At 39.1% G+C, this 13,299-nt stretch overlaps 1 protein-coding gene across 1 annotated transcript in view; it reads right to left on the bottom strand.

The window, feature by feature from the left end:
- Window positions 1-2,083: 2,083 nt before the first annotated feature.
- LOC105211859 (uncharacterized) overlaps window positions 2,084-13,299 on the bottom strand; it is a 31,539-nt gene continuing 20,323 nt past the window's right edge. The window contains exons 5-9 of the mRNA XM_054228367.1: window positions 12,372-12,573; window positions 11,672-11,923; window positions 10,400-11,349; window positions 10,038-10,286; window positions 2,084-4,054 (exon numbers count right to left, since the gene is read on the bottom strand). Of these exons, the coding sequence (XP_054084342.1) occupies window positions 3,762-4,054; window positions 10,038-10,286; window positions 10,400-11,349; window positions 11,672-11,923; window positions 12,372-12,573 (1,946 nt within the window). The 3' untranslated portion in view covers window positions 2,084-3,761. The remainder of the gene's footprint in view (window positions 4,055-10,037; window positions 10,287-10,399; window positions 11,350-11,671; window positions 11,924-12,371; window positions 12,574-13,299) is intronic.

The following is a 13,299-nucleotide window of genomic DNA, read 5'->3' as shown; positions in this document are numbered from 1 at the left end:
GTTTGCATCCCAAAATTATTCTCAACTGAAAATGTCACTTTTTGAGCCGAATTCTCGACATTTGCGGGAAATTTTGTTTTTCTTTTTTAATTCCAAGAAAATTAGGCTGTCGTAAGTGAAAAAAAGCCTTAAATTTAGAAAAAAAACGAAATTTTTAGTTAAGTATTCACTTTTGAATAGGTAAACAATTTGAATGAAATGTTTTCGATTTATCAATATGAAATTGGGCCTTGGTTCTTGTTTAGCCACTTTGTCATAAAATTGGCCAACTTTTAGAGTACTAAAACGTTTATCTTCGCCCATTCCTCCTCAATCGCTGACATATTGCTTTGTACAGCTAAAAAATGTTGCGGAAAGTATTTCCCATAAATCCCCTATTGATTTCAGATCTAGACTGATGACGGACACCAAAGTTAGGGAATATTACGCGACTCAAAAAAGGCTTTAGTACTCGTATACCCTGCGATGTGGATAAGCGCGTTAACTTGCCGAAACACTCTGTGGTCGCCATGATATGGTTTAGCAAACGTGATAAGTTCACTGTCCAGCAATTCCATATGTATTTTGTTTTCAAACGACTCGGGACAAGGCAAATGGGAGACTTTTCTTTGGCGCTAAGAGCAGCCCACATCATTAGAGATCCATCGCCATGTTTGCGCTTGTAGTAAGTAATACGAGGTCGCTGTAGATCCCTCCAATACTTATGATCCAACTAAATATTTGTTTCCTCATCGCAAAATACCAAATTTTGAAACTCTACTTCTTAGAATTTGTATTTTTCGAAAAAGGTTGTATGCGCCTTTATGGCGATCATATAAGCGCGGTTTAAACACTATGGATTCATATTTAAGAATTAAGTCAACTTTCAAAATTTGTTGTACACGTTGTTTAGGCGTTCATAGACCAAATTCCGTTTTAATTTGGAGCAACTCATCATGTCCTGAGTTGCGAGCTTGCGAATATGCCAATTGGTACGTTCATTTATCGAAGATTTTGGTTCAGTACGCTTATATTTTTTGTATTCCTCAGGGTTTCTAAAAAGTTTCGTATGGGTTTTCGATGCCACATTACTTCAGCAGCATCTTTGTTCATAATCTCAATCTTGATCTGTTCCTCAGACGAAATTCGGTTCCCAATGGCATTTTTAGCTAAAATGAATATTAGTTGTTGTTTTTATATACATATCACTATTTTTCAATTATTGCTTACATCCTCGTTAGTTGTTTTTATAATTCCAATAGTCGAGATGTTGACACCGCAGCAGCCAAAAAACAAATAAATCATTTTGCACATATACCTATTTTCTATGAATCGACCCGATTTGCATAGTGGACTTATACTAACTGTACTATGAGCAAAGTGTTGTCGTCGATTTTTTGTGCGGCAAACAGAAATAACGCATTATTAAACATAACTGCATAATCAGAATTAAGTTTTTTTTTTCTTTTGAGAATTACAAAAAAAAAAATTTTGCATAAATATCAATTTTACTGAGGTTCTTCCTCGAATAAAATAAAAAACTGTGTAAATAAGTATACATCTCTTTGTAATCTCTATTCCGGAACTGTCTTCGCGTTGTCCCTTTGGAATCCTTCCACTTAATACTGGTCCGAAATATTCTTAAAATCCATCAATCTGGCATCTTTCCGAATTTGAACCTCTTCTGTAGCAGTACGAAATTATACCAAAAACGCTACCATTAGAATGAATGTAAATTAAAAACAAAATTCCGTTTTAAATTTTTTTGAAATTATTATACTTTATATTTTGCTTTATTGGTTTCATAGACTTAATCAGTACAATTCGTATAAAAAAGACTAAAGCTAAATAGTATCATTTAATTAATGCATTCATTAAATGTATTCCTTTAGTTTTACTTGCTTTCTTATTTTTGTAGTTTTTTTTTATTTTTTAGTTTATTTAATTATTGCAATTTCATAAGCACGTCAAATGGATCCATTTAAGTTCGAAATGTGCAACGCGTTGTTGTCTATAGCCTGCTTTCCAGCTACTTGCAACACATTGCTGCCGCTACTTTATATACTTTTTTAAATTGCATTTAATTAAATTATTTAAAGTGCTGTTTTGTTTAGTAAATTCTACTATAAATAATAATATTAAGCATATATCCAGTAAAGTACAGCTAACCGAAAAGCACCGGTTTACAAAGTTTTTTGCTTGTTAAGAGTTTCTTATGAAGAAGAAAGTAAAATATAGTTAAATTACAATAAATAGCATAAATAAGTTAATAAATTAAATAAATAAGTTAAATATTTTTATTGTTGTTTTTTTTTTTTAGTTTTTTTTCTAGTGAGCGCACAGACATTCTTTGTTCAGAGGTTTATGGTTTGCTTGAAAAATTGTTGTAAAAAATTATTGTTTTTTTTTTGTTGTTTTTATGCTGGAAAATCGCCTAGGTATTTTGATACAAAATTACTTAGGAAATTCGCGCATTTTTTCTATTTCATTTTATTTTTTTTCGCTTTAAAATACTTTCCGCCTGAGCTTTACATTTAACAGTGTCTGTATGTATGTGGGTGTGTGTTTTTATTGTTGTTGTTGTGCGCTCATAAAATATGTTATTGTTGTTGTTTTGTAAACGCAAATGTGCAATAAATATGGAAAGCTGTAGGCCTACGAACTAACGGTGTAGTGTGTGTTTCGTTGTTGTTGTTGCTTGCATTTTTTTATGTCTAATTCTTTCTGCTTCATTTTTTATTAGCCACTAATAATATTTTACTAAAAAAAAACAAAATTATTTGTATTCTCTTTTATTTTATATGCTTCTTGTTAACATCAAATGCTTTATAAATAATTTTTTCCGCCTTTGTTTTGCTCACAATGCGCAGTCCTAAACAGCGATTTCAGCTCAAAACGTTGACCAACGTAACTAACCTTCCTCGTATATTTGTATGTAATGTTATGTTTGTATGTGTACGTTTGTGTGTGTTTAGTCTTCAGTCTAGCGGTTCATGCAGTTCTCAATAGTCATTCGTTAGTTATTGTTGATCGGTTCATGCGCTTACGGCCGTCGGAAATCACCGTTAGAAGCGCGCATACGCTGGCATTTCACTACTTGCGTCTAATTCTCACCCGTCTTAACTATATTTAACTTAAATTAAATTTAATTAATTTATATATTTTTTTACTAAAAGCTAAGCAAGATTTTCCATTGCAATTAGTTTAGTTACTAGTTTGGATAGTTATGCGTAGTTTAGGGTACAAAAAAAGTGAATTAAAAAAATCAAAATTCTCAACTTTTGACTTTCTGCATTTTTAACTGTAACCCACACACGCTCGGAAGTTGAAAAAGTCTTGAGTTTAAATATAAAACTACTTTTACTTACAACTATTAATATGCTACTAAGTATGTTTTAGATATAAAAAATATTTTTTTCGCAAGTTTGCTAGTTTGCTTGCCATTAATTTCGTTACGTATAAAAAAGTAAAAAAAGTGAAGCCTATAATATAAATAAGGACAACTAACGCCTAAGCCTCGAACATCTTGTGATTTTGCATATATATAGTATATATATGCTTCTACATATATATATTTGTGTGTGCGTGTGTGTGTATTTTTGCTTTATATAATGCCATATATGTGTGTGTGTGTTCGTGTGCATGTCTGTGTATGTATGTCCAGTATTTTGTTGCTGTATTTTCTTAATTTCTTGTTTTCAGTGTATAGAGCTATGCATAGTTTAATTGTGTGTGGAATACTTTCAGTGTCTCCCACCCGCCGTTCCAAATCGTCATTGCCTTCAATATTGCTGTCCATAACGTCCCGTCATGCCGCTGTCGTAGAGCTTGCCCAGCGTATCGCTGGCATTGCTGGCGCCCGAATGCGAGGCAACAGTGACGCCGCCGCAGTGTGAGCCAGCCGCTTGACCGTAGACCATTGTGGGTGCGCCATAGTTGGCGGCGACGGCAGCGGCCGCTGCTGAGTCGTGTTGGTAAAGGTAACGTTCCTTCTTCGAGCGCTTCTGCACAGTCTTCCAGATGATGTAGATGGTGAATTGAGCGAGTAGGAACAGTGCACCGGCCACAATGAGACCTGTGTGTTTGTTGATGTTGAGTGTGGTAAGGTAGAGAAGAGAAACAGATATAAAAAAATTAGTGATTGTTGGTAAAGTAAATTAAATCAATATATAAATAAAATAATGCAAAAAAATAAATTTTGAACAAAAAGTAAAATTCATTTTCACAAAATCAAAAAAAAAAAATTAAAAATAAAAAAAATATTCAATAGCTGCCTTTTCGGTCTCATTTTTCATACAATTCATATATGCTTACATACAACCAACTTTTTGAACTCAAAATCACACCATTACTAATATGTGGCAACAACATTGAGCACCTTGCTTTCTTCAGCGGAAAAACCTGTCAACATTCACTTTTCGCTTGCAAATAATTAAAACCAAAAATATCAATTTTTGCCTAAAATAAGGCACAGTTACTTTCTAAAACTCAAACCATAACAACATAAAATCCGCATGAAGACATATCTACTTGCAACACATACTGGCAACATATGCATATGAACATATATGATACACTTGTTTCCAAAAAACAAGCCCAAAAGGCATAAAATGTTGCATCACCAATGGCTGTGTCATTCATTTTGCTCAGCAAATGTTCTGCCCGTCGAGCAGTTCAATAGTTCTCAAAGTCATATTAACTGGCTGCGATAAAAGTGCTTAAACCATTTTACGCTGCTAAATTGCAATTTATCGCATTGTTGCTCATGAGCTGGCACCTTATAAAAGCTACTTTATTTTTACTGTGTTTCGCAATTCAGGCTGGCAATTTGTCGATTCGTTGCAGTTGAGTAACATTTTCAAATTTATATTAGAACCGTGTGAGTATTTATTAGATAACTAATTTTTTCGATTAAAATCAGTAATACTTTTTACGATTGCTTCCCGGTTGGATTATTATGAATGAAAGCTTATACAAATTATCTATGTTAAATATTTTTTTAATGAAAAAGCTCTAAAGAACATGAAAGCTTCAGAGCTTTCACATTTAAGCTCTTGAAGTTATCAAAGCTTTCGAAGTTTTTAAATTAAAGTTTTTGAAATCATGAAATATGACGGAGCTTTTACTTTAAAAGCTCTTAAAATTATGAAAGCTTTGAAAAGCTTACTACAAATATAAATTTTGTTTATTTTGACTATTTCTGATATGTATTTGTAAGCTTTCGTTTCAAAAATGCGAATTTATGTGAACTAAGTTTTAATTAAGCTGAGCTTTCACCCTAATAAAAAATATCAAAAAAGTATTAGTAAAATTATGCTTTCTAAAAGTTTGCACATTTCTTATATTACATTAGAAGCTCTAAAACAAAAACAAATCAGCCGAAGTCTTACATTACAATACATGAAAGCTCCATGAAAGTCTCTATTTTGGCATCACTTACCAACATTATGGTTAGCTGCAAGCAAGTTTGATTTTTTATTTGCAAAACTATTTCCGCCACTCAATGCCATATTTGACAGTACTTTTTAAAGCAAAAACCAAACAAAAATCAAAAAAATAATGCAAGAAATCCAAGTTAAACTGGGACGCCCTCAATATGATGAGACCGCAGACACCGACTGAGTATGTCATTGAGAAACAACAACAGCACTCAAGCAGACCTGCGAATGCGCTTAGTTCGCACACAATTGGCATGCAACCAACTGACAATTGCCAAGGCAAACATAGACACATGAGAAAATAAAGTCAGCTCAGTAGTGACAGCGCCAACTTCTGTCGACTGACCAAAAGTTTCAATTATAATAGCAAGCAACGCTGTGACAACAAATGCGCCGTTCGTTTTGGCCGCGCTGGGTGCCCGTAAGAATGCAATTCATGCCACTTAGGCCGCCGCTAACCAAAAACGATGACAAAACGCATTTGCCACACAAAAACGCTGCGCCGCTGCCAAGGTTACTTTCTGTTGTTCGTTTGCTGTGGCTGTTGCTATTGCTAGTGTACGCAGCTGTCACGTAAGACAACTAGTAAATGCGTTGTAAAAAACGGGTGTAAACGCACAGAGCGGACAGCGCGCCAGCCTGTACTAACGATGCCACAGCCACAGCAGCGGACAGTGGGCCGATAGGCTGTTGTTTGACGCTGTTGACAGCTTCACTCGACACACAGTCAGCACACTTGTTCATGTCTCAGCCCAAATCAATTCTTGCAGGTGACATAGAAACATAAACACACACACCAAAAAACACATCGCGCGCGCAAAGGAAAAGCGGTGAAAGTGGCCGCGACGGCGCTGTGGCGAATACTGACCGAAAATGTAATTTCGAAAATTAGAAAGAAATGCAATGAAATGACGCTGGCACACAGCACTTCAAATAAGACGAAAACTCTAATTGCATATCAAAGTGTACACAATGCGAGAGCGTCTTCACGACCGCTGCACTCAGCCGCGGAGCGCTTAGCGAACGCGGTGGACAGTGCGGCTGGCGCGGCATGATGAATGGGCGTATTGAAGCGTCTCGTAAACGCCACTAAGAGATACCATTTCTCATTGTACAAAGTGTGCGGCAAATGTAAATTATATTATTGTTTTTCGTTTTTGTTGTTGCACAACAAATTAATGTATCTTCGTAGTTTTTGTGGTCTGCGCGATGAGTTGCAAGTAATGAATGCAGGCCGCAATGGAAGAAAATAACAGTGGCTGCCAGATATTTAATAAAATTGTACGTAAATAAAAGAAGAACGCGCGTAAGTAAAAAGGTAAACAAACCAAATAAACAGTTATGCGCCGCTAAAATGCAGCGTTTCACGGCTTGCAGTCGCCCGCTTGATGCGTCGCTTTCATGCATTCTCGCAGCAATAAATTTCACTTATTTTGGCTTCAGAGCTCGCATTTTGTGTGTCACTGCCACGCATGCGCGTATGAGTGTGCGAGTTGCATGCGTGCGCGCTGCTGCCAGCAAGGCTTGATTGCTTTGCGCTCTACACTAAATGCTTGCTGCGCTCGTTCTTTTTCGCCTTCTCATTCACTGTCACTGCTGCGCGTTTGTGCGACGCCATGCACATTTAGTGGCATGCCGCCGCTTAAGCGCTTGTTGCCGCATGATTTAAGCTTGCTTGCGCACAATTTATTTATTTGCTAACATTTATAATTTTAATTTCTCTTTTGCTTGTGTGCATATAAATGCTGATATTTATTTATAACTGCGCTGGCTTGCATGAGTGCGCGACGCGGCGCGGCTTCCTTGTTCTTATTTTCAAATATTTGTTTGCGGTTTTGGGTTTTGGGTGCGCTTGCGCGCTGCTTTCTGTTGTTTACATTTTAATTTCACAAATTCTCTATACTGACTTTTATTTCCTGTCTAATCTATGCTACACTCACACTCATACATATAAGTGTATATGTATGTGCGCTGGTCGGCCGACTGCGTACTCTTTAAGTAGTACAAATCTGGGTGGCAAATGCATTTGCTGCGGTTTCTGTTTTCACAGAAAAATATCATTTTTGACAGCGCCATTTGTGGTTGACTCCGTATTTGGTTAACTGTATATTAGAATGCAATGAAGCGATTACGGCTGTGATTACTCTTAGTAAGGCGCGCGCAAGGAATGAGGTCAAAGTGAATGATAATCGTTTTGAAAGTGATGGACATTACGAAGACTTGTAAATGGATTTTAATGTATTTAATGTATTGAAAAAAATATGAAAAATATATTTTTGGTCCTACTACATAACGGCACTTTCAACATTATAAAACAAGCAAATAAGGAAGCTCCCATATTCCGCGCCGCGTTTCATAAATTTCACATAAATTCGTTTTTATTGTAAAATAATGTGAGAAATGCTCCATTTGGTAGTTCACAACCGTGCGACAGCCTGAGCGCCTTCTGAACCCCACTAATTAACTGTATTTTACGCTATTTATTAACCCGTTAACCTGCTTCTACTTGACCTATCGTTTATTGCGGAACAAGGCGATAAGTGGCGAAAAAAAAACGCGCGCACACAACAGCAAAAGCAATGCACTCCTTGAACCCATATACGAGTGTATAAGAAACATTTAGCGCAACATGAGCGCAAAATCAACAACAACAGCAAAAGCGCAAAATATTTATAGCTACAGGATCGGCACACTTTTGCGAGCAAGCGCTGAGAAAAATAATATATAACAAAAAATCACAACAAAAACATAAAAATAAAAAATATAAATATAAAGCGTCCAATAAAAGTAAGCAAAAGCCGTTGAAATATTATATGCAACATAAACATTAGCAACAATTGTAACAGCGCAACATGTTGCCCAGGCGCGCTGACACCCCAAGCGGCGGCCGATAAAATGGGGCAATAAGAATTTGTGTTACGAGTATGAAAATAAAAATATATATATCTGAGAGGCGTGTAAAAAGGCAACAAAAGGTGCATGTTGTGTTGCCGGCTATAAAGAACTGCGCTCAATCGCTGAACATCCCGCGCGCAGCAACATCAAGAGCAAAGGTAGAGCGCACAACACATGCATGCATATAAGCAACATGCGCAACAGGTGGTGTTGCATGATTTTTCTATTTTCAGTTACATATTTATATTTTTTTGTTATTGCAACAACATATTTGCAACAGCGCGTCCGCTTCTGGAGCGCTTGGCAACAGCAGCATTACGCTACCACACTGTCCTACCGTATTGGCTGCCGCGCGTCGTCACAGGAACAGACACTCAGACAGACTGGCTGTCTGTTGCGCGCAAAGTTGTTGTTGCTGTTGTTCTCTTTGTGTGTGCAACATTTGTGCGACTCACGGCGCACGTTGTCACGACACTTTGGCGTGCAAATTCTTGCGCTAAACATGAGTGGAAGATGGTGAAGCAGAAGAAGAGCAGCAACAAAAATTAGCACAAACAACTCGCGCCCGCGTCGGTTGAAATCACCGAATGCTATCGCCAAATTGGAAATAAGCGCGCGCAAAATAAAAAAAAACTGTGAAATAACTGTGGCAAAGTTGAAGTGACGCGCATTGAACCACTGACCCGCTCGTGAGGAGGCATGCCACTGCACTGATTTGGCGCAGAGCGTAACCAATGCGCGCTGCTAATGAAGCGGGCGCTGAGGCAGGTAATTGTAGTACGGTAAATGCGATGCTTGCAACAAATGCAGGAGGTCATTCAACGCATACCTAGAGACCTATATATTTGCAACAGCGAACGCGAGTAGCTGCTGTGCAACACGATGAAGCGCTGTAAGGAGCGCGCCATGGCACAGCATGTGGCACGAATGTATATATAATATGCATACAACTTTAACGAATGATAACTTAATGCTTGTGACTGCAATTGCGCAGCTCACCGCAGGCTTGCTAATAAAAATCCAATAATTTTGGTTGGTCTAAGCGCGGCGCAGCGCATAACACCGATTGCCTGGCGTAATTGATTCATTATCTTTGCCGCAAAGCCACAGAGCCATAGAGTTGCATGGGTTGGCGCAATAAATGCGCTACCGATGCCATTGCATCGTTGTGGCATTGAAAATGTGCGCAGCGAAATGCAAATTTTTTCGGTTGCCAATTTATTGCTGCCGCCAGTGCCACCACCACAATAAGCGCAGCGCAGCAATTTGCCACTGTTATTGCAGTTATATGAACGGCACTTTTGTGTCTGCCATTTGTTGTTGCTGCTGCCAACAATATTGCACGTACATAATTCGTTTGGCAATTCGTTGGTGCAAAATTTGACAATGTACTGGGGAACGCGTTGCGGCCATGCGCGCGGCAAGCGGTGCGCATGACTTGAGCTTGCGCGCGCGCAATTATGCAAATCTGCAGCGCGCTCAGCTAACAACAAATATGCGCGCTAACATGCAGCTATTGCTCGTGTACAAATAATATGCAATGAGCAGCAATCAAGGAAAAATGGCAAAAAATTATTTTGCTAATAATAAGAAATGCGCCGTGTAATAATGCGGTGATAAATAAATGCGCGCGAAAAATTGCTAAAATAAATAAGCAACCGAAAATAAATTTCCATATATTTCAATTGCTTGTTTCCCCAAGAGTGGTTTAAACTTTGTACTTACCATAACCGTTGAGACAGGTGAGCGCATCGTCGCCAATGCCGGCGTACAGCTTGTGATCGGCGCCCAACGCGTCGGCATCCTCTTGATTGAAGCCAAATTTATCGGTGATTTGAATGGATTGCACCAGCAAGATGTTGTCGTCGGCGGCGGGCTTTTTGTTGTCACTAACATTGTTGTTGTTTTTGCTGTTACCGCTCACATCGCGTTTCTCACGTTGCGCATGCGCAATTGTGCTCAACAAGAATTCAGCTAGAAGAAGAGAGGCACACAAAATTAATTAGCGCATAAATTTCACAATAAATTAGTGTATACAAAAACAATTTGACACTCATTAAATTAAATTACAACCACTCAGTACTTACCGCCATCAGTTCCATTAGCCACCGAGCGTCTTCTGCGTCCGTACGACACCAGCGATTTAGCATCAGCACCGCCCATAACAGCATCCTCATTGTCACAGATCACTGGCTCACAGCGTGGAATACAGGGTGTGACGAGCGCACGGAATTGCACCACTTCGGACGAGGGGAATTTGAAAGCATCGAATTGCGAAACGAGCACCTTGCGGTTGTGTGACATTTTCTGTATGGCGCCCATGATGTATTGATCGGTGGGGCAACCGTTGGCATCGATCAGTGTAATCTCAGCATTGTCTGTACCATCCATAGCGACCAATTCGCGCACGAAAATCTCATAGGGACTGTTCTGTTCGACGATTTCGAAGCGGAGGGCCAACGGATCACCAACTTCAGCAATGCGTTTCATGTCGCTGCCATCGCGTGAGGTGATCTTCATGATGACATTCGGTGAGTCGATAATGATTTCTTCGCTCAGTGATGATTCAATTTCGCCAGTGACACCCAAATCAACATCGTTTGAAACAGTCTTGTTGGTCAGATCATATTGACAGGAGACAGCCAAACCCAAATCGGAGGAGGTCACAATCATATCGTGGTGTTGTATGACAATATCGTTCATGTAACGGCCATATGCGCTCTGACGCACATTGCATTCGAGATCATTGTAGCCCATGCGGAAGTCGAATTCGAGTGAGTTGTTCACATTGACAGAGCAAGATTTTGGTGAACCCTTAGCGTAGACTTTGCCATCGAACAGTTTTGAGGTGCGTATTTTGGTGATCATTTCGCCGGAGCGGCATTCAATGGAGACATTGTAGCAGGAGGAGAGTTCATAGGTGGCAGCCTCTGGCACATCTAGATAGGGGTCAAGTACATCAGTGAGTGTGGCACGGCTGTGATGCGAAAGACGGCAGACCATATCGCCGGTGTCATTGTAGTCGTATGAGTGGCATCTGCAATGGGCGAAAATATATTCGGATTAAATTCGATATCAAAAGTTAATTTACTAAAAAAGGTTCAGTGGCTTTAAGTGTAATATGAGTATTTGAAAGCTTAATGTGAAAGCTCGTATAAAAACTTAAAAGTAAAGCAAAAATATTCTAGCCCTCTTAGACATTGCGCTAAAGTTATAATGAGCTTTTAATAAAATTTCGGAGCTTTTTAGAGCTTTTGAAAATTTGTGGAATGAAAAAAGTAATTAGCTAAAGCTTTTATTTGGATTAAAAGAGCTTTCAACTTAAGTTTCATTCACTTAAAAATAGTAAAAATATTTACCTGTAGGGTGAGTTCAAGCACAAGTCACGGCACTCATCAATGCTGTTGATATCTTGGTACACAGAGTCGACAGTTTTCAAAATCTTGCCAGAGATACGTTTGAATTCGCACAATTTGCTGGGTTCCTCAGCGCAATTGTTCTCCAAGTAATCAGCACCATCGTAGGGTTCCACATTGTTAGCACCAGTCAAAGTGATACGATCCATATCGGAGAGCTCGCACAAGCCAGAGTGACGGTAGAAGTTAGCAGATCTAAGAATATTATAAAAAATCAATAAATAAATTTCATAAAAAAATATAAAAATATTAAAATTTAATTATAAAGTGTATAATGTATTGCATTAATTTGACTTAGCCACTTTTCATATTAAAGCAGTTTGGAAGACACAATTAAAATTCCAAAGAATCAATTGAACAAGTAGTGAAGTAGTGAAGCGATGATATGCGCTTTTCAGCAGTACTGGTGGGCTTAGAAAGTTTTAATATAAAATCGTCTAAATTTTGATAAGACAGAAAAACATAATACTTGACCCAATTATGCAGCGATGAGAAACAAAATACATAAACACACTTCACTCACTTTAATCCACGACTCTTACTTGCCTACAAAACCTCATCGCTTTATATATATTTATACTGAAGTGCATCACTGCATCACTCAACTCAGCCCTCAGCCGACGTCACACACGCACACACTTACCTGCAAGTGAATTCAGTTTCGCCCAAGCACAATTCCAAGCAGTCACGGCGCGAGTAGACAGTCTGGCTAGATTTGACATGCTCCACTAGACGGTAACCTTGAACGCGATCGATGCACCAGGCCTTCGAGCAAGGACGCACGCCCAAACAGGATTTCTGTGCGTAGATGGTGAAAACTGGAAACTGTGAACGCGAAAGTGAACCTGAAACGAAGATGAAAAACAAAGTTACAATCAAAAATAGCAAAAAACAAAAACGAAAAATCACGCACAAAAATGTAAATAACGCGTCACGCACTATAACGGTAACTGGCGTAGTGCGTAGTTACGGCCGCACGACAGCACGAAAAGCATTTACGCACACGCCCATTCGCTGTGAAGGAACAGGCGTTAAGAAAGACGCAGCGCGTGAATGCGCGAGTCATATGAGTGCAGGCTGCTGGACAAACTGGCACCTGCCAGCCAACAGCCAAATGTCGTGGCGACAAAGTAGGCGCAAAAATTGTGCGTTTGGCCTCTGTGGAGCTCAAAAGCAAGGCGAAAATAAAAATATGCAATCGAAACGAAAAAATGCAAAAAATCAAAGCGCTTAAAGTGGCGCGCCCACAGGCAAGGTGGATGCGGCGCGCGCTCGCACAGGGGCGCGTCAGATTGCTGATGCTGACACAAAACCTGTTGCGCGCTGTAAGCGACTACTCATTTTGCCTGTTGCAAGCGGCAAGCGCACGCGTTGCTCGTGTTGTGTTGCGCGCCGATTGCCCGGCCTGCTGAAGTGGCAGCACATAATTTTATGCGTAAAAAGTAGGTGTGTGCGCGCACGTTGAACGCGTCACCGATTATACAACACCAACCTATGCAATTTACCACAATCAATTCACTACAGTTTAGCGGATGGCGCATAGCGGACGCCAACAAGAAGAAGAAAAAAAA

Source organism: Zeugodacus cucurbitae, chromosome 2 (genome assembly GCF_028554725.1).
Source record: "Zeugodacus cucurbitae isolate PBARC_wt_2022May chromosome 2, idZeuCucr1.2, whole genome shotgun sequence".
Taxonomy (NCBI): Eukaryota; Metazoa; Arthropoda; class Insecta; order Diptera; family Tephritidae; genus Zeugodacus; species Zeugodacus cucurbitae.
This window is presented reverse-complemented; position numbering and strand designations above follow the sequence as displayed.